General features: G+C 38.1%; 1 protein-coding gene across 3 annotated transcripts in view; it reads right to left on the bottom strand.

Moving 5' to 3' along the window:
• The window catches only part of MSR1 (macrophage scavenger receptor 1), a 92,097-nt gene that overhangs the window by 27,391 nt on the left and 49,687 nt on the right, over positions 1–15,019 (bottom strand). For 2 of the 3 annotated variants that reach the window (XM_015144805.3, XM_015144806.3), the window contains one exon: positions 8,933–8,986. In XM_015144805.3, coding sequence (XP_015000291.3) covers positions 8,933–8,986 — 54 coding nt within the window. Of the gene's footprint in view, positions 1–5,638; positions 6,413–8,932; positions 8,987–15,019 lie in introns of those variants that run through there. The other variant, XM_015144807.3, reaches the window with a different exon arrangement.

A 15,019-nucleotide genomic window follows, 5' to 3' on the forward strand; every position in this document is an offset into this window, starting at 1 on the left:
GTGGAGGCTGAGAAAGGTAAGGAAACTTCAGGAGAAATGTTGGAAGCTAGCAAAGGTTGGTTCATAAGGTTTAAGTAAAGAAGTCATCTCTGTAACATAAAAGTACAAAGTGAATTAGCAAATGTGGATATAGAAGCTTCAGAAAATTGTCCAGAAGATCTAGTTAGGAAAACTGGTGAAGGTGACTACACTAAACAACAGATTTTCAATGTAGATGAAACAGCTTGTGTTGAAAAAGATGCCATCTATAACTTTCCTACTTACAGAGGAGAAGTTCATGCTTGACTTCAAAGCTTTAAAGTATAGGCTAATTCCCTTGTTAGGAGCTAATGCAGCTGGTGACTTTAAGTTGAAGGAAATGCTCATTTACTACCTTAAGAGGTAAGCTAAATGTCCTCCCCCTTTGCTCTAGAAATAGGACAATGAGGCCTGGGTGACAGCACGTCTGTTGACAGCGTGAATATTTTAATCTCACTGTTGAGACTTATTGCTCAGAAAAAAAAATCCTTTTAAAATATTACTGCTCATTGACAGTGCACCTGCTCACCCAAGAGCTCTGATGGAGATGGACTAAAAGACTGGTGGTGTTTTCATGCCTGCTAACACAGTATCCACTGTGTAGCCCATAGATCAAGGATTAATTTTTACTTTCAAGTCTTATTATTTAAGAAATACATCTTGTAAGGCTATAACTGCCATACAGAGTGATTCCTCTGATGTATCTGAGCAAAGTAAATTGAAAACTTTTCGGAAAGGTTTCACAATCCTATATGGCATTAAAAGAATTTATAATTCATGGGAGAAGGTCAAAGTATTGAGGTTAACTGGAATTTGGAAGAAGTTGATTCCAACCCTCATGAATGACTGTGAGGGGTTCAAGACTTTAATGGAGAAAGTCACTAGAAATGTGGTATAAATAATAAGAGAAGCAGAGAACTAGAATTAGAAGTGGAGACTGAGGATATGGCTGAATTGCTGCAATCGATAAAACTTGAACCGATTAGGGGTTGCTTCTTATGGATGAGCACAGAAAGTGGTTTCTTGAGATAAAACCTACTCCTGAGGGGAAGATGCGGTGAACATTGTTGAGATGACAACAAAGGATTTAGAATATTATATAAATTTAGTTGCTAAAGCAGCAGTAGAGTATGAGAGGACTGATTTTAATTTTGAAAGAAGTTCTAAAGTGGGTAAGTGCTATCAAATAGCATCCATTGCATGCAGCAGAGAAATTTCTCATGAACAGAAGACTCAATCAATGTGGCATATTTCACTGTTATCTTAAGAAATTGCCACAGTCACCCCAATCTTCAGCAACCATCATGCTGATCAGTCAGCATCCATCAACACTGAGGCAAGAGCCTCTACCAGAAAAAGATTATGACTTCCGGAAGGTTCAAATGATTGTCAGCATTTTTTAGCAACAAAGTATTTTAAAATTAAAGAATGTACATTATTTTAAAGACAAAATGCTATGCCACACTTAATAGACTCTAGTGTAGTGTAAATATAACTATTGTATGCACTGGGAAACCAAAAAAATTGTCTGGCATGTTTCATTGTGATAATTGCTTTTTTTTTTTTTCCCCATGGTCTGGAACTAAACCCACAATATGTCCACAGTATGCCTGTATTAGCTATACACTCTATTAAGGAACACATCTATTGTTAATGGAATGCTGCATTTTTTTTTCTTTTGAGAAGGAGTCTTGCTCTGTCTCCAGGCTGGAGTACAGTGGTATGATCTTGGGTCCCCACAACCTCTGCCTCCCAGGTTCAAGCGATTCTCCTGCCTCAGCCTCCCAAGTATTTGGGACTACAAGCTTGCACCACCACACCCAGCTAATTTTTGTATTTTTAGCAGAGACAGGGCTTCACCATGTTGGCCAGGATGGTCTCAATCTCTTGACCTTGTGATCTGCCCACCTTGGCCTCCCAAAGTACTGGGATTACAGGTGTGAGCCAACGCTAATTTGTGAATCCACGGAAACACCATGTAACTGTCAAGGATGAGCAGCATTTACCTAAGAAACCTGGAACCATCCCTACTCAGGTACACTCAGTTCTGCTAACTCATAACTAATGCTACTAACAAAGTACATTATGGAGTTAAAAAAGAGACACAATAGAAAAGAGAGACATTGCAGCGGCCAAATAATAGTGAAAAATGTTAAGGCTGAGCCCGTTACCAAAATAAAGATAGAATATTAACAGGTAGCGCTTCCCCAGGCGCACATAAGTAGCTCTCATTAGTGATAATGGAAGCTTTGTGAGCGTTCCGGGAAGACTATGTTTCTGAGTAATATCCTTAGGAGGAAGACTACAGGCAATAGCTGGAGTAGTTATGAAGGTGGAAACATAAACAAAGAATAATTGAGAATGCTTATTTGGAATCTGATCTGCTGTAAGAATTTTTATCTCTTTAGCTCTTCAAATCACTAGGCCCATTCTAGAAAACCAAACCGCTCATTACAAATTTCTTCCTTTTCTGCCTTTCTCTCTCTCTACCTATCTCTTTGTATCTTTCTCTTTGCACACTCTCCACATGACATATCTGTGATATTTATATATAAAAATACATAACACTAGCGTGGGAATAGTGAATGGAGTCATAAGGACTTTGGAGATTTAAAGACCTGGCTTTGAGTTTCTGTTCTTCCACTAATTAGCAGTAAGCCTCAGCTTATAATTCTAGAAATTGGGATAATAGTTCTTCACCCAAATGCTCTTCTGAGGATTAATGTATAATGCACCAAAAACCCTCTTGAGTTAGGTATGGTGGCTCACACCTGTAATTTCAAGATTTTGGGAGGTTGAGGCGGGAGGATTACTTGAGGCCAATAGTTTGAGATCAGTCTTGGCAATATAGTGAGATCCCCTCTCTTTTTTTTCTCTTTTTTAAATAGCCAAGCATAGTGGTGTGTGCCTGAAGTCCTAGCTACTCAGGAGGCAGAGGTGGGAGGATCATTTAAGCCCAGGAGCTCAAAGCTGCAGTGAGCTATGGAGGTGCCACTGTAGTCCAGCCTGTGCAACAGAGCAAGACTCTGTCTCTTAAAAAAAAGATAAAGAAAAGGAAAAAAAAAAAAAAAAAAAAAAAAAAAGCCCTTGCCTCACAGGCTTTACTTTGATCAAAAATGCTTTGTAAAAAGACTAGTGTTCATTTAAGATTGAGCTGAGTCCTCAGTAAAAATCAAATGAAAAACCAATGGATTTTGTCCTATCATTGTTTGAGTTTTAGATAGGATACTCAAAATTCACATCCTAGTTGTAGTCTCATTGCACATGAGCAAAGAATGATGAGAAATACTACCAAACCACATACTGGTAATTGAGATACTTAGGACAGAGCCTCACACAAGTGTTATGTTTTATGGTAGGAATCATTTTGCTTGACTAAAACATCACTCTTCCAAGTTAAGGTGAGAACACAGCAGACAATTCACTATGACTAGCATTAGAGCTTATTGCAGGCTTCTTTTCTCTTCATTATACATTTTTAAAGTTGATAAAATTTGTGCCATTTGTGCCAATAATTTGAACAGGGCATCCAGCATCCATTTTTTGTCTACAGAGAGAAGAGAAGCCTTTCTTCCCTAATTTGAAAAGTTTGGGAAAAATTTTCACACTGAAAAATCTGTATTTAGTCTAGGATATCAGATGACTTTTTAACTGAATCCTTGGAATGGTCTCCCAGCATCTCTGGGACTGAGGCCATCCTGTGCCTGATGTGGACCAAGGCCTGCTGAAGAAACCTGCTCATACCCTACCTGACTTCCAGTGCAGAATGGGACAGGAGGTCTCATCAAATTAAACCAAGGAAAAAGAGATACAACTTATCTCTAGATGTTTGTGTAAACTGGCTATTCAATGTTGCTAGCCTGCTAATATTTGGGAGTATCTGAACAAGCGGCTAATTCTTCTCTCCCTTTTACTTCTGGAGATTTTAATGTCATGTAGGCATGAAACCAGAGTACCATTGACAGCTCTAACTTGTTTCAACCTTTCTCGGAATTTTCTCACCAGCAGTGTCTTGGGCCCATGCTTTGTCCTTCAGAGCCTGGACTCTTGTTTTATTAGCCTGACATTTTGTTCTGACCTCTGGTGACAGCTTCTGGCCTCTGGCGTGTACCCTGTTTAGTCGCTTATTTATAACTAATGTTCTTCTGCTCGACTCAGACAAACTCATTGATTTGCGATCTGGTCACACTTGCGTTGCTCTGTCTAATATAAAATCTTCTCTTTTTCTCTAGCATCTCTCTTTTTGCCATGACATTTATTCAGCTTCTTGCATTTTCATTTTGCTTTCTCTCCTACTCTGATTACAAATTAAAAATGTCTGCATTATACCAGCGAGGAAAAGCTATTCCAGTTCAGAGAGATCACTGCGAAGCATACCTTACATCTTTAAAGCACTTTATGATTTCATAGAGCATCTTCACACACACAGTATCTTACTTGATCCTCACAACAACCCTGTGAGGTAGGTGTTAACATGTTCATTACACAAATGTGGAAATCAAAATGCTGAGATACCCTTAGGCATACTATCTGGAGTTCTACTAGAATCTGAATTGTATGAATCTTGGGTCTTAAAGGAAAGAAGAGTTGTGAAAATGTGGTCTGTTGATCACTAGAGAGAAACCAAAAATATAACATGGAATCCCATAAGAGCTTTTTACAACAAGAGAATATTGGTATTCTTTTTCATGATCAAAATGTTTTTGTTTGAAATGACCAGGTAATATAAGTTTTATTTTTGGTTTAAATGGGTTGGATAAATCGCCCAAGTTCGACTTCACTTCAAAACTTTTATATATATAAAATATACATATATATAAAATATACATATATATGTATATATACACATACACACACTGTAATTTGGAAAATAGGAAGATGAGAAGGTAAACTCAGAATCAATTTTTTTTTTTTTTGAGACGGAGTCTCGCTCTGTCGCCCAGGCTGGAGTGCAGTGGCCGGATCTCAGCTCACTGCAAGCTTCGCCTCCCGGGTTCACGCCATTCTCCTGCCTCAGCCTCCCGAGTAGCTGGGACTACAGGCGCCCGCCACCGCACCCGGCTAATTTTTTGTATTTTTCAGTAGAGACGGGGTTTCGCCGTGTTAGCCAGGATGGTCTCCATCTCCTGACCTCGTGATCCGCCCGTCTCGGCCTCCCAAAGTGCTGGGATTACAGGCTTGAGCCACCACGCCTGGCCCAGAATCAATTTTTAAAAAAATATTCTAAGGAATTAAAAACTCTTTATCTCTTCTGCATACCTATCCAGCCCTATTCTTCCCCCAGTATAGCTTACATGTATTGTAATTGCTTGTTCATTTGTCTACATCTCTCAGGGACAATTAGCTCTGTAAAACCAGAGACAGCATCTCCCTTATTAGGTTATGTCCAGCTCATGGAGGTACACAATGGACATGTGAATTAATGAATTAATGAGTGAATGAATGGATTTTCTTCTGACATCCCTATCTCTGGTTGAGAATAATGTTTGAATAGAAAGAACTTGCATATTATCAGTACCTGTGACAGTTCCCCTAGAACCCAATAAATTAAATTGGGTTCTAGACTCTAGGTGAATGGGTGTAGTCCAGACTGTGAAACAGAGCGAGACTCTGTCTCTTAAAAAAAGAAAAAGAAAAAAAAAAAAAAAAGCCCTTGACTCACAGGCTTTACTTGGATCAAAAATGCGTTGGAAAAAGACCAGCATTCATTTAAGATTGAGCTGAGTCCGCAGTAAAAATCAAATGAAAAACCAATGGATTTTTCCTATCATTGTATGAGTTTTAGATAGAATACTTAAAATTCACATCCTAGTTGTAGTCTCATTGCACATGAGCAAAGAATGATGAGAAATACTACCAAACCACATATTGGTAATTGAGATATTTAGGACAGAGCCTCACATAAGTGTTACATGACATGGTAGGAATCATTTTGCTTGACTGAAACATCACTCTTCCACGTTAGGGTGAGAACACAGCAGTTCTCCTAGAACTCAATAAACTAAATTGGGTTCAAGACTCAAGGTGAACGGGTGACAGAGAACTGAGGACTGGTTAGAGCAGCCCTCCAGTCCATGCATTAGAGGTGTCTAGGTTGGGGGTGATAGGGGAGAGGAGTGATGGTGGCGTAACTGGAGTAAGTAGAGGTATGAGCGTGGGAGCAGAGACCCAAACAGCACCAGGGAGCAGGAGAGGAGGCCACGTGGAAGTCAGGTACAACACAGGAACCAAGGTCATTTGGAGGAGTCACAAAAGGATCTTGGAAGTCAGTTGTGCAGATGACTTGTCCAGAGGCGAAGGGCCTTTTAATGAGATGGTAGCAGAGGATGTCCCGCCCAACCCACCTGATCTTAAAAGGGCCCCGCCCTCATGTGATCAGTGAGTTGTACTGGTCCTGACACATGTATGAAAGAGGAAATTAATTAGTATTTTTAATCATATTTAAAGAAAGCCTGAAAAAATTTTAAAAATGCATATTAAAAAACTCAATATATATTTTCACCTACCAGAAGTACCTAAAGATGTGGGGAATCAGGCACTTTCATACAGAATAAGTTGGTACAAGCTTTTAGCAGCCATTTACAAGAATTCATCAAATGGTAAAATGAATATAACCTTTGAACCATTGATTCTACTTCTAGTAAATTCCCTATTAAAAAGTATTCCCACAAGATTATATGTTGGAGTGTTGAATATAGCATTGCTTATTAAAGTCTGACCAAAGCAAACAAAAATCATTTAGTGTTCAGGACGAGAGGGGTGAATGGCTATATTATGGTAATTACGGTATAGCTGAGTAATAGAATAACGTGTAGCCATTGAGAGAAAAGAGATAGAGCCATATTTAATATAGACAGATGACTGACATATTAACATCAGCAAAAAGCAGAATATACCACATTAGATGTTTATGTGTATCATTCTTTTTTAAGCATTATGCAGTTGTTATATACTCTATATGAGGAGGGAGGACCTGGTGGAGAATTCAGAGGCTGTATACAAGCATCACTCTTACTGCTTCCTCAAAGAAAGTATGTACATAAACTCCAAAATAGCCATTAAAATATCTGTAACTGAAAACATTTCTGAACATATCTGAAGAAAATGTTCAAAGCATTTGATAACCTTAGGTGATGGAAGACAGTGGGGTGCTATTTGCAGACTAAAAATTAAAAAATTGCTTCTTATTTGCAAAGCTTGACTAGAGTCAATGTTAAGAAGCTCAGAGAAAGCCTCAGGAAAAGGAGATAAAGAAAAAGAAAAGAGAAAATAAAGGCAGAGATAAAGATAAACATAAGGATAAGAAGGAGAACTTTTCAGGAGGAGCTTAGCTGAAAGTAAATGGAGTGAAAAGGAGAAATAAAGAAGTAAGTCGAGTAAAACATATACAGCAGGTGGGCCGGGCACAGTGGCTCATGCCTGTAATCCCAGCACTGTGGGAGGCCGAGGTGGGCAGATCACAAGGTCAGGAGATTGAGACTAGCCTGGCCAACATGGTGAAACTCTGTCTCTACTAAACAACAAAAATTAGCTGGGCCTGGTGGTGTGCACCTATAGTCCCAGCTACTCAGGAGGCTGAGGCAGGAGAAGAATCATTTGAACCCAGGAGGTGGAGGTTGCAGTGAGCCAAGATGGTGCCACTGCACTCCAGCCTGGTGACAGAGTGAGACTCCATCTCAAAACAAACAAACAAACAAACAAACAAAAAACACCAAACGAAAAAAGTATACAGCAGGCAAAAGTGACCACTTTAAAGAACAAATGGATACAATGGAGAAAAGACAGACTAATGTTTCTTTGTTTTAATATAATAATAACAATAATACTCATTAAGTAACACTAAAGTACTCAGAAAAAACACAATACTCTGTTGTACTTTGAAAGCATCATGATTACACTAATGACTATTCTAATGGCTGGTATTCACCACCACACCCTACTTTGCCTAAATATGGCATACCTACACAGTACTAGGTTAAAATAATTAGGTTTTGTAAGACAGAGAGATTGGTAGTGTATATTTCTAGATAATGATTACGACTAAAAACTGCTAGATTTTGGTACATAAAAGGATTTGCCATTATCTGTCTAAAACAGACCCCTGATGATTAACTATGATCACCCTGTTTGTATCAGCTATCCCATGGACACATAGACACACACCCATCACAGGTAGTTCCTACTGGGAATACATAACAGGGAGCTTTTTGATTCTGAGAAGTTAAGTGGGTGTTCCACATTCCTCTTCATAATCCTTTCATCATATCAGTATACATTGAGCCTAGACACAACAATTGACTTACAGCATGGCAAATAGAAGACATCTCATCTAATACTCAGTTTTTAAGGTCCAATTAGCAGATTGTTTATATTGTAACATGAGGTCAGCATTAGATTGACAAATATTCTTGTGAAATCTATTCTGTTGCAGGTTTAAAGGTTTAGAACATGGAATACCACATTTCAAGTTTTTAGTAAAATAAACAAAACAAAAAGCCCCAGCCATCAGAGTGTTAAATTTTCAGGGTTCTTAAACTGTTCAAATTCTTATATTTAAGGGTTCATTTAGTAAGGAAGGAGGTTGTAATTGTTTCTACTCAGAAACTTGATTTTCCCTCAGTGGATAGAAATTGACTTGAAAATTGAACAATTTTCTATGTGGAATATTTAGAAAATAGTGTTCATCAGAAAAACAAAAGACAAACGGATAATGAGATTGAAAGAGTTGTATAATAGAATGTATTTGTTTTACCCCAATTAGCATGCTTATTTGTAGAAAATTATGTTTGGCTTCCATACAGTCTCTCTGGATCTGTGCTGAAGTTCCCAACATTTGCCTCAAACCCAGATCTCTAGTATCATAGACTTACTTATTACAAGAATTCACACAGAAAACAAAATACTATATACTTACTTAGTGTGTTTCCACTCCCCTTTTCCCCTTTCTGGCCTTTTGGTCCAGAATTTCCTTGAGAAAAGAAAAAAAAAATATTTGTTTTTAATCAGGGCAATTCACAATGTTTGCTTTAACTGCAGACAGATCGTCACAAGCTAATTAAAACATAAATGTATAAGAACTGACAGATATTGAAATGTATAATAGCATTGACATTAATAATAATAATAGTTATTACTTAGGAAGCTCCATTCTGAACCCAGTATTGTGATATTTCAAATTTTTACAAGGCCCTAAATGCCCCATTTTCGTAAATCAAGCAAATCTGAAGAATAAGGAGCTTGTTTTGTACTTATTCATCGTCCTTTTCTCCTCTTCCTTTGACTGGTCTTACTCACACCCCCAGGAAGTCCAGTGCCTTCCATCAGCTCCCACATCCCATTCTTCTATTCACATTACAATTTATGGTTTTCATTTCTTTAGAGTGTACCATCCCCCAAAACTGGGCTGCCAAGGAATTTCTGGGAGTGTTGAGATTCTTAGTCATGGAGAAGGTGGGAAGATCCTTGGAGCATTCTCATCTCTAGGATAATCACCTTTAGTTTGGAGAAATCTCATCCATTTATACAGGGGTGTGGTACAAATATTTTATACGAGGGTCAGGGATTCAAATGGATGTGGAAACATTGCTAGATCTTGGTCTTTGCCAAGGGGTTGCTACTTCACCCACTGTTGATTTTTAAAGGGGTCTGCAGATCTTTCTTTAGTATCAAAAAGATATTTCATCTCATAAGTTTGGTGCTGTTCCTGCTTAGTGATTTTTTTCCAACAGCCATCAGATACAATCAGATCTTGTTAATTATTGTCTTGACACAAATGTAGAACTGATCCTAGTGCTCTCTGTCTCTAAGTCAAAATCTTTGTTAATGTTTTTGATTCCCTCCAGCAAAATTGAGAACCTTCAACCTTTTCATCCTAGAGCTCAGGGGATGTAGTTTAACAATCATAGACTTTGAGAGAATAATAGTAATAATTTAGAAACCCTTGTGTTGAGTTATTTTGCTCTGCCACTTACTGGGTATGTGACTTGGGACAAGTCTTTAAATCTTTCTGAGCTAAAGTTTATTCTACTAGGAAATAAAAAAATAATGCTTTCCATTGTAGAGTTGCCTGTTCATTACGCACTTTGCCCATAAAAGATACACATAAAAGATCTAGTTCTTCTTATTTCTATTCTTCACCTCCTAAAGCTTAGCTGGAATCTTCTCTCTGTGATTTTATTCTCAGGGAATGAGAGAAAACCTTTTTCATCTCAGTTCATTTTTTATGGTACAATTATATATAATTTTAGTGTTTATATGTATTTTTGATTTCTCTAGTTTACATTATCTTCATCTGTGCTTTATTTTGAACACGTGTCATTATGTATTTCTTAGAGAAGATTTTTGGATCCTAATTTACCAACTTAAAAAAATACATATATATAATATAATGTATATAATTAGTAGCATGAGACTTGAGGCACTTAAAGAGTAAAAATTATTCCCAATTGAAACTGTATTTTGAAGATTTAATGAAATGCCAACCATTTTATATCAGGGTCATAATACCAAATTTCTAATTCTCTAATTGCTTTGCATAATGTGATTATACTTCATATCATTACATTCATTTCTTAATTGTAACTGAGTTGTTTCAGGTACTGTTAAATTGGCAAAAATCATTGTTACCACAAAGCACCCAAAACCTTTCCTATTTTTTGAGAGCATGCTTTAATAAAATATAGTACCAAATTTTCAGATTGTCCAAGAGGAAAAAGGTCTAAGAAACTGTTAAAAACTTGGGAAGGGAGGAGTTAAAACAAAGTGTAACTGATCAGTTCTAATTCTTTTCATAAAAGAGAACATAATAAGCAAGCTTAATTTCATTATTTCAACATTATCTTCACAATGAGAAAAGAGAAAGAAACTATGTATTGTTCTTAGAAGTCTTTTCACACAGCAACTTGTCTTAGATATTTCAGAACAGACATACTTAAGCCAGAGCACTGACCCACGAAAGGCCCTTGTAGCTCTCAGATTCCATGATAAATAAAAAATTACTTTCATGTTTTTATTTTGCTTTTGTTCTTACACCACTGTGACTTTTCCTCTTAAAGATGGTAAAATGAAATGCCTTATCTCCTTATAAATAAACAAATGTTTTGTATCATTTTAACATGATTCAGAGATTTGCTTACCGATGATACTTGGAAATTTTTTTTCACACTTGAAAACATCAAAAATATCCTTTCTAAAGGAGAGGATTGTATTGGCTCCTCAGAATGATACCTTTGGTAAAAAATGAATGCAAGAGCTTGGTCCAAACCTAGAGTTAACTATCTCCTGTTCTATGTATGACTCTTTTAAAAAAGGTAACTTACATTTCTAAAAGCCATTTAAAAATAAGAACCAGGTCATATGCAAGAGGATAGTCTAACTTGAAAGAACGTAAGAGGAGGTGTCTTCAATAACATCATCATGATGTCAAGCATTTTTAAGTGCCTCTTCTATGAGCCAGATACTAGGTTAGACGTTTTTGCATACATGCCTTAATTACAGTAACCAAATTTTCGCAGCTGTAGCCCGCCTCTCCACCCCCCGTGTTTTTTAAGCTATTTTGAAATGTGATCATCCTCTCTCCTAAGTCTAGTGCTTCTTCCTGGTCCCTGAATTCCTCACCTTATACCCTCTCATTAACCCTACACTATGTTTTTGCTTTGCTTTCCTCTGTCTTCAGCCACTCCTCCTCTATTTTATCTTTCCATAAGCATGTAAATGGTACTCAGATCCCTCCTACAAAGAAAAAACAACGAAACCAACAAAACTAACTAAAAGTGCATCTCTTCCTCCTCCTCTGCATAGCAAGGCAGCTCAAGAGTTGGCTGTACCCCATCTCCAACCCTTATCAACCATTCCCTCCTCCATATACCCTAATCTGGTTATCACCCCACCCCACAGAATCTGCTCTGAACAATGGCGACATCCCCGAAGCAGCAGTTGCAAAGAGCTTTTTGTAGACTTCACCTTCCTTGACCACCTTTGAAACTCTGTCTTTGTCTTTTTTCATGCTCTATTCTCTGGGTTTTCTTCTTCAGTTGGGCTACTTCTCTTCCATTTGCTACTTTGTTCATCTCAGCCTGTATTTCTGGAACTACTTAAAGCTTTATGCTAAGCCTCTTCTCTTTGTACCTTCCCACTCTCTACCCATAAAATATTATTAAAATCAGGGTTCTGAAGAATATTTATATGATCATAGCTAAACTTTGTCTTTTAATCTCTGGCCTCTCTTCAAAACTTCAGACTCATGTGTTCAACCATCTGTAGATAGCTCCATGAATCACACAGAGAAAATGTTCAGTAAATGTGTTGAATTAATAAATGATATGTATGTCTAATACTTTAGATAATCCTGAAAATGACCATAACTTACCCTGAGGGAGACAATCAGGCTTTGAATGAACTTCAAGAGGCAAAATGGACAGAAGCATGTTATTTGCATGCTGAAAGTTCTACTTTGTTGAACAAGGTAGAACAGAGCCTTCTATGGATTTTGAAGATATGCAAGGTTTCACTTCAATTAAATCCTCCAAACTTTCTGAAGTAAATATGTGAGGTCTTATAAATGCACTACTCTATAGATCTGCTATGCATGGAGAAAGTATGAAGTCTTCTCTTTCTCTTCTTGTGTTTGTGTATCTTTTCAGTTGTAGACTGTCTTATTTACTTTCCATTTCCCTGTTTCTAGCACTGTATCCTTATGAGCAGTGTGTACTTAATCCATATAGAAAGAAAGAGCAAAGTGGGAAGAAAAGGAGTGTGGGAGGGAGAATAGAAGAAAATAGATGGAGGAAGTTCTTTTTGAACTTTTTGCTTCAGAATCTGATAACGTTTTTGATGTTATTCACATAGTCCAGGCTGTTAAAAAACTACAACTCAAGCAATGTGAAGTATCAAAGAGTGTTTATAACATAAATCAGTGTCTTAGCTCTGAAATACATTACTTTATATATCATGGACCTGTGTTTACATATTTCATTTTTGACAATTATTGGACTTATTTCTAATTTTACCACCTTCTTCAGACTCTTATAGAGGAGAGACTGTATTGTTCCTTCTTCTAGTCTGCAGTACAACCAGAGCAGCACCCGGCACTGCTGCTCACATCTCTACCAGATTGGTGTCTTTTAATAAGAAGTGATGTCCTAAGGATATGTTTTGTCAAGGGACTTATTACCTCTGCCCTTGTTTTTCTTTGTGCTTGATTACTTTTTCTCTGCTGTTTTTTCCCACCTAAACATAATGGTTTTCAAAATATAGTCCCTGGACCAATAGCATCACCTTCACCTGGAAATTGGTGAGGATGCAAGCCCAATCCCAGACCTACCACATCAGAAACTCTGGGGTGGAGTACTGTAAGCTGTTTTAACACATCCTCGTGGTGATTCCAATGCCTCCTATAGTTTGAGAAACACAAACCTAAAGAAATTCTAGGCCTCTTTTAGTCTGGCACTAACAAACACTACTACTTTGTATGTAACACATTTTCTTACGGTATGGAATTATTCACTCCATACTCTCTACTTCCATACAGCATTTCGTCCAAGCGCACCAAGGTTGTTTACTTACCACATGGCATTATAGCTAATTGCTTATGCATTTTTTTTTTTTTGTCTCCAGCTCCTTAAGAACAGCAGCTGTGCTGTATTTATCTCCAGCACACAGTGACCCCTCATCAAGTTGTGTGGGCTGGGTGAATGAATGAAATAATCCTCTCCAAAGCTAAACATATGTTTACCATTTGATCCAGCAATCACACTCCTAGGTAAACTCGTGTCCACACAAAAGCCAGCACATTAATGTTTATAGCTGCTTTATGCATAATTTCTAAAACTTTTTTTTTTTTTTTTTTTTTTGAGTCAGGGTCTCACTCTGTCACCCAGACTGGAGTGCAGTGGCATGATCTCGGCTCACTGCAACCTCTGCTTCCTGGGTTCAACTGATCCTCACACCTCAGCCTCCTGAATAGCTAGGATTACAGGCATGTACCACCATGCCTGGCTAATTTTTGTATTTTTTGGTAGAGACAGGGTTTCACCATGTTGGCCAGGCTGGTCTCAAACTGCTGATCTCAAGCGATCTGCCCACCTCAGTAATCTGCCTGCCTTGGCCTCCAAAAGTTCTAGGATTACAGGTGTGAGCCACCATGCCCAGCCTAAAACTTCGAAGCAACCAAAATGTCCTTTAATAGATGAATGGATAAACAAATTGTGGTAAATCCATAAAATGGAATACTATTGAGTAATAAAAAGAAATGAGTGGCCGGGCTCGGTGGCTCACGCCTGTAATCCCAGCACTTTGGGAGGCCGAGGCGGGCGGATCACGAGGTCAGGAGATCGAGACCATCCTGGCTAATAGGGTGAAACCCTGTCTCTACTAAAAATACAAAAAATTAGCCGGGCGTGGGGGCGGGAGCCTGTAGTCCCAGCTACTCGGGAGGCTGAGGCAGGAGAATGGCGTGAACCCGGAAGGCGGAGCTTGCAGTGAGCCAAGATCGAACCAGTGCACTCCAGCCTGGGAGATAGAGCGAGACTCCATCTCAAAAAAAAAAAAAAAAAAAAAAGAAATGGGCAATCAGACCAGGAAAATATATAGAGAAACCTTACATTCATATTGCTAAGTGAAAGAAGCCCGTCTGACAAAGCTACATACTGTATGATTCCAACTATATGACATTCTGGAAAAGGCAAAACTACGGAGTCAGTCAAAAGATGAGTGGCTGCCAAGAGATTGTGGCGGGGAGGAATAGAGTTGGTGGAGCACAGGGGACCTTCCAGGCAGCAAAACTCTTCTGTCTAATACTGTAATGATGGATACATGACATTATACCTCTGCTGAAACACATTAAATGTACAACACAAAGAGTGGCCACTAATGTACATTATAGATTTTGGTTAATAGTGATACATCAATGTTGGTTTATTAATGGTGACATATGTACCACACTAATGCAAGATATTCATAGTAGAGGAAACCGTGTGTGCATGGGTGGTTTATGGGAACTCGC

This window comes from Macaca mulatta, chromosome 8 (genome assembly GCF_049350105.2).
Source record: "Macaca mulatta isolate MMU2019108-1 chromosome 8, T2T-MMU8v2.0, whole genome shotgun sequence".
Taxonomy (NCBI): Eukaryota; Metazoa; Chordata; class Mammalia; order Primates; family Cercopithecidae; genus Macaca; species Macaca mulatta.